This window comes from Emiliania huxleyi (genome assembly GCF_000372725.1).
Source record: "Emiliania huxleyi CCMP1516 chromosome Unknown EMIHUscaffold_1584, whole genome shotgun sequence".
Classification (NCBI taxonomy): Eukaryota; Haptophyta; order Isochrysidales; family Noelaerhabdaceae; genus Emiliania; species Emiliania huxleyi.
In genome coordinates, this window is record NW_005200999.1 from 1 (window position 1) to 5,239 (window position 5,239).

General features: G+C 65.3%; 2 protein-coding genes across 2 annotated transcripts; both read right to left on the bottom strand.

Annotated features, from left to right (window-relative positions):
- Window positions 1-774: 774 nt before the first annotated feature.
- On the bottom strand, window positions 775-1,919 carry EMIHUDRAFT_253153 (Hypothetical protein; the record flags this gene model as incomplete). The annotated part of the gene is made up of 3 exons (XM_005785751.1): window positions 775-1,103; window positions 1,238-1,389; window positions 1,567-1,919. The coding sequence occupies 3 exons, from the start codon at window positions 1,917-1,919 to the stop codon at window positions 775-777; spliced, it is 834 nt and encodes a 277-aa protein (XP_005785808.1).
- A 157-nt stretch (window positions 1,920-2,076) lies between these two features.
- On the bottom strand, window positions 2,077-3,075 carry EMIHUDRAFT_122893 (hypothetical protein; the record flags this gene model as incomplete). The annotated part of the gene is made up of 1 exon (XM_005785752.1): window positions 2,077-3,075. The coding sequence occupies one exon, from the start codon at window positions 3,073-3,075 to the stop codon at window positions 2,077-2,079; it is 999 nt and encodes a 332-aa protein (XP_005785809.1).
- Window positions 3,076-5,239: the final 2,164 nt, after the last annotated feature.

The window sequence follows — 5,239 nt, forward strand, 5'->3', positions numbered from 1 at the left end:
CTGAAGTTTGCGCCCGGAGGCGCCTCTTTTTGCTCGCCAGCCCTCCGCTCAACGGCCGTCGCGCCTCGTTGTCCTGTGCCTTGCCGTCGCTGGGCGACTCGGAGCGCGATCGCCGCTCACGGTCCCAGCCCCGGCCGCGCTGCCCTGGCTCCGCGGCGTCGCGCTCGACCTTCCTCCCTACCGCTGGTCGGCGCCCCGAGAGCCCGCACCTGAGAGCTCGCTGCTCGGGCGGAGCAGACCTCGAACGAGCGCGAGGCGGCCGTCGAGGCGGAGCATGTGCGGCCGCGCGTGGCGCCGTCGGGGGCGAGCGAGCTCGGAGGCGCGCAGCGACGCGGAGACTCAGCAGAGCGCGTGGCGCCGTCAGCTGAGCGGAGGCCTGTCGAGCTAGACGAGTGGCAACCGAGCGCAAAGTGCAGATGGGCACGTCGCTCGTGGCCGGAGCGCGTCGCCACGGAGGCGCAGTTGGCCACCGGCGCGAGCTCAGCGACCCAGGCATTCGCGCTCGGCTAGCAGGCGCCGCTCTGCGAGCGAGCGCGCTAACTCCCAGCAGCGAGATACACGCGAGAACCGAAATCGCGCCTCGAATGACGTACGTCCTAGGACGGCCGACCATGAAAATGAAACCTATGCAGTGCGACGAAACCGAAGCCCAAAAACCTGGGGCCAGTTTTGCTGCGCGTGTGTCGTGAGAGTTTGCTTTGTGCATGTGTATGTCGAATGTGTGTGGACTTATGTCACACTTGAGCCTCTATGTATGACTAGCAGGTTGGCTCGCTAGTCGCTCGCCGGCCCGCGCAGCACGCGCGGGCCTTTTTTGTGGTCGGATGTTGGTCGTCTCGAATTTGATCGTGGGCAGGGCGTGAGAAAGCTGGACGGCTCGGTCGATGCGAGCCACCAGCTCGTGAGCGACGGGCGCGACGGGTTCCTCGGCGTAGGCTTGGGCGTGGTGAGCAGCGCCGGCGAGAGAGGGACGGCATGCGGCTCCCAAACGAGCCGCACGGGCTTCATCTGGGCCGCCGAGGCCACCTCCTTGGTCGCGGTGGCGGGCGTGAAGGCGAGGTGGGCCGAGGCAAGCGCTGAACGTGCCGTGCCGCCTTGCGCCCCTGAGGAGGGACGAGTGTGTGGGGTGCCACGGGCGGGGGGAGCGGTGAGAGGAGAGCGGTGGGCACCCCCACGAGGGGCTGCGCTGACGCCGCCTGCCACCCCACGCACGCCACTGACGCTGTGGGGGCGGCACGATCGAACGCGCTGGTCGGGCGGGCCGTCTGAGTCGCCCAAGCGGTGCTCTGCCGGCCGGTGGACGCGAGGGTGGCCCAAGAGGGCTCAAAGTACGGAGCCGATACCCGGCCGTCCCGGACGCCTGGCACGCGGGCCAATGGTCCAGCGGTCCTGTGCATGGCTGGAGCGAAGGAGGGAGAGCTCAGGAGGGCGACGGGGCAGGGAAGGGGGCGATGCGATGCGGCGAGGTCTAATCGGCGGCGTGGAGAGAGGAGGTGCCAAAAGGCGACTATAAAGAGGCCTCTACGGGTGATATAGTGCGCCATGCCGGCGGGAGAGGTCTCTCACCGCCCCCCGGGCCGTCTCGAAGGGCCGTGCAGCCCACGCCACGAGGCGCTGCTGGCGGGAGCCTGGAAGGACTTGGCCTCGTTGCACCGCGCCGCGTTGATTCGCGACCACCGTCGGCCGCGGACGGCGTCGGCGTGGCGGCCGCGGGCGCTCGCGAGACGCGCCGCTCTGCGCTGGTTCGGTTCGTTCGACTCGTTGTGCCGCCGCACGCCCGGCGGCCGCGGGTCCCAGAAGTGGTTGCGCGGGCCTCTTCCTTTCGGCCGCGGGACGGCGTCGGGCACGTCGTCGGTCGCAACAGCGGCGCGGCGAGCCGTGGCACGTCGTTGCTGGCGCTGGTGGTTTGAGGTCGGCATCGTCCAGAGCTCGGTCGACGAGTCGAGAGCTTCAGCTGGTTCGGTGCCATGTTTGTGCGGAAAGTGGCAAATATATCTCTTTGATTAGAGAGAGAGATTTTTAGAAGCCAACAAGAAATGTGTCACACAGAGTGATTTGCGCTCGGCAGCTTGTCGACTACCAGCCGGAGCCGGAGTCGGAACCGTAGCCGAGATGGTCTTCGAGGGTGTCGAATATGTCATTCGCCTCGCTAGTGGAGCCGGTGCCGCACGAGTCGCGGTCGGAGGAGGAGTCGTCGGAGGAGCGGTGGGACGCCTCGCGCTTGTCGCGCCTGATGCGCTCTGCGAGGGGGCCGGGGTCGTGGTCGTCGTGCTCGAGCGTCGGGTAGGTAGCGCGCCTTGCGACCTTGTCGGCCGAGCTGCCATCCCAGTAGAAGGTGTACCAGTCGCCGCGTGGATAGAACCAAGCGTTGACCAACCTGTACCGTCCGAGAGCGGCCGCCTGAGCGGCCTGAGCGGCCGCCTGAGCAGCCGCCTTTGCAGCAGCCTCCTCGGCCGCTGCAACGGCGATAGCCGCTGCTTTGGCCTTGGCGCGCTTCTTGTCGTTTTGCCTTGTCTTCTTCTTGCTCTTCAGGTCGTCATCAAGTGACCGGCTGACTCGCCAGAGGTCGTGCTCTGGACGACTGGGGCAGGGCGACTCACCGGAGGTGAAGGGGGACGAGGGCGGAGGCAGGCTCAGCTGCTCTCCGTTGACCTCGTGTTGGTTGCAGAACCCGTTGGTTCCGTGGCAGTCGCGCACTGTGTCGTGAGGGTTGTATAATTCGAGAGGGAATCGGGCCAGCGCTTCCGGAAGAGAGAGAGGAAGACGGGTCGAGCGCAAACAGTAGATGAAATCGACGACGTAGCCGCCGCCGCGCCGCCGCCCGCCCTCGTGGCCACCGTAGACGCGGCTGAGGAAGAGGTCGGCGGTGCGCCCGCTGGGCGGGCAGGCCTTGAAGAAGTTGTTCAGAGAAGTGCGAGTGTTGAGGCCGCGCGCAGCGGCCTGTATCTTGGTGATGAGGATCGTGATGATGATGGTGCCCTTGCGCAGCAGGAACGCGCGCATCGCCCGCTGAACGCGGGTCGCTGCGGCTTCCTGTGCGAGCCCCAGTCGGATGTTCCGCAGCGTGGAGGTCATTGCTGCGATGTCGTCATGCCCAGCAGCCACCCCAGCCTCGCCAAAGGCGCCAGCGAGGCTGGGCAAGCCCGGCAGCTCTGGCGAGCCATCGCGGCCGGCAGCAGGCCCACCTGGGTTCGAACTGGAGGCCAGTCGATCGCAGTCGGGCGCTGACCCGACCGAGCCAGGCGAGGAGTGCTCTGCTGCTGGCTCTGGTCGATTCGGTGCCTCATAAAGCGTCGGCGAGAGAGAAAGTTTTTGCAGCACGAATCCGACGCGCTCCGTCTCGTCGGCGTCAGTAGGCGCCATGAGGCCGTCTGAGACCGTGGAGACGAGGCCGGGCGCAGCTGGCCGGCCGCGCGGCGGCGCCGGACAAGGCGAGCGAGAGCGAAGCGACCAGCTGATAAGGAGGACTTCTCTCTTGATTAGTAGACCGGTACTCGGGTTTGGATGGTAGCGGGGGGCCCCGCCGGAGGCTGGTTACTGATTGTCTTTTTGGCGGCTCCCGTGGTGTAACCTGCGTTAGTGCCAGTGCGCGCCACCGCCAGTCCCCTCGTGCCCAGTGTCGTGCGAGGCAGCTGTTGGCAGTTTGAAATTCTTTTTACGGAGCTAAGTGCCTCGCCCCCCTCGCCGCCCTCGCAGGAGTCGCTTAGGCGGCTCCCGCGGTGTACCTGTGTTAGTGCCAGTGCGCGCCAGTCCCGTGCCTAGTGTCGTGCGACACACGCACGCGCACACGCACGCACACGCACACGCACACGCACGCGCACACGCGCGCTCGCACACGCACACGCACACGCACACGCACACGCACACGCACACGCAGGTAAAGGTGGCGGCGTCACGCTGCCCGGCTTCCCGGGACAGCCCCGCTTGGCCTTTATACGCTTTTCTCGCCGAGTACTATCTAGATTCTTTTTGCGTATTCTTTCCGTATTCTTCTCCAAAATAGGGTCTATATTCTCGAATATGGCAAGAATATGGCTCCAAATAGGGCCTACCTATATTCTCGAATATTCTTTATATTCCGGCTAAAAATCGCTGAAAATCGCTTCGAAAAAGAATATAGAATATGAAGAAAAGCGTATAAAGGCCAAAGCCCCGCCCTTTTGCGAGGCAGGAAAGTGAACGACTGACCCCATACGACGCCCTCCCTCCCTGCGACTAACTACCCCACCCCCTCGCCGACCGCCCATCCCCCCCTTCCCCTTCTCCAACCTTGACGAGCCGATGACGCACCGAATAAATAAATAAATAAATACAACGGACACGCCAAACGAGGGGTGGGAGAAGGACAGGGTCCCCACCTGCACAAGCAGGATCTTGTAGGACGATCAGGGACACAGGGGAACGGGAGCGGGGAGCGCATCGCGACACGGAGGGGGGCTGGGCAGGGGGTTCACCCTCACGACAGGAATCCCATCTCTCGTATAGGACAGGTTGCACCCGGCGGCACGGGGGCAAGCGCGGGCCTCCTACTGGTTGCGCTCTCCTAGTTCTCCTGCTCCTGACAAGGGACAGCGACAGGCTCGCAGCACGGTGGACTCCCTATCCACTGGCGATCTCTCTCGACTAGCGACCTTCCTCCGACGTCTCACCGGCAGTCTCTTCTACCACAGGCAGACTGACACGTGGGTGGCAGTGGCGGTGATAGGAGTCTCCCACTCTGTGGGCCTCGCTAGAAGTGCGACCCCTGCGCGTGTCCTCGCCCTTGAGGAAGGGGAAGGGGCTGTGTGTCTGTGCATGTGTACAACATGTGTGTGTGTGTGTGTGTGTGTGTGTGTGTGTGTGTGTGTGTGTGTGTGTGTGTGTGTGTGTGTGTGTGTGTGTGTGTGTGTGTGTGTGTGTGCTCGCTCGCTCGCTCGCTCGCTCGCTCGCTCCCTCGCTCGATCGCGCGCGCGCTGCGCGAGCCGCCCTGCCCGCTGCGCTGCTAGGGTTGCGCTGCGGGAAGGGCTCGGCGGCCGTTCCTAGAAATCCTCGTCGCTCCCCTCGTAGAGGGAGGGCTCGTTGGACTCGAGGAGTGGGCCGCCGTCGGAGGAGGAGCGGGCGGCTCCGCGGGCGACGCTCGCCCAGTTCTTCTTGTTGCTCTTGACCTCGCCGCCGCCGCCGCCGCCGCCGCGGCCGCCGCGCCCGCGCCGCCCGCGGCTTGTGCCCAGCCTGACCGCGCTCGGCATGCGCTCGTAGATAA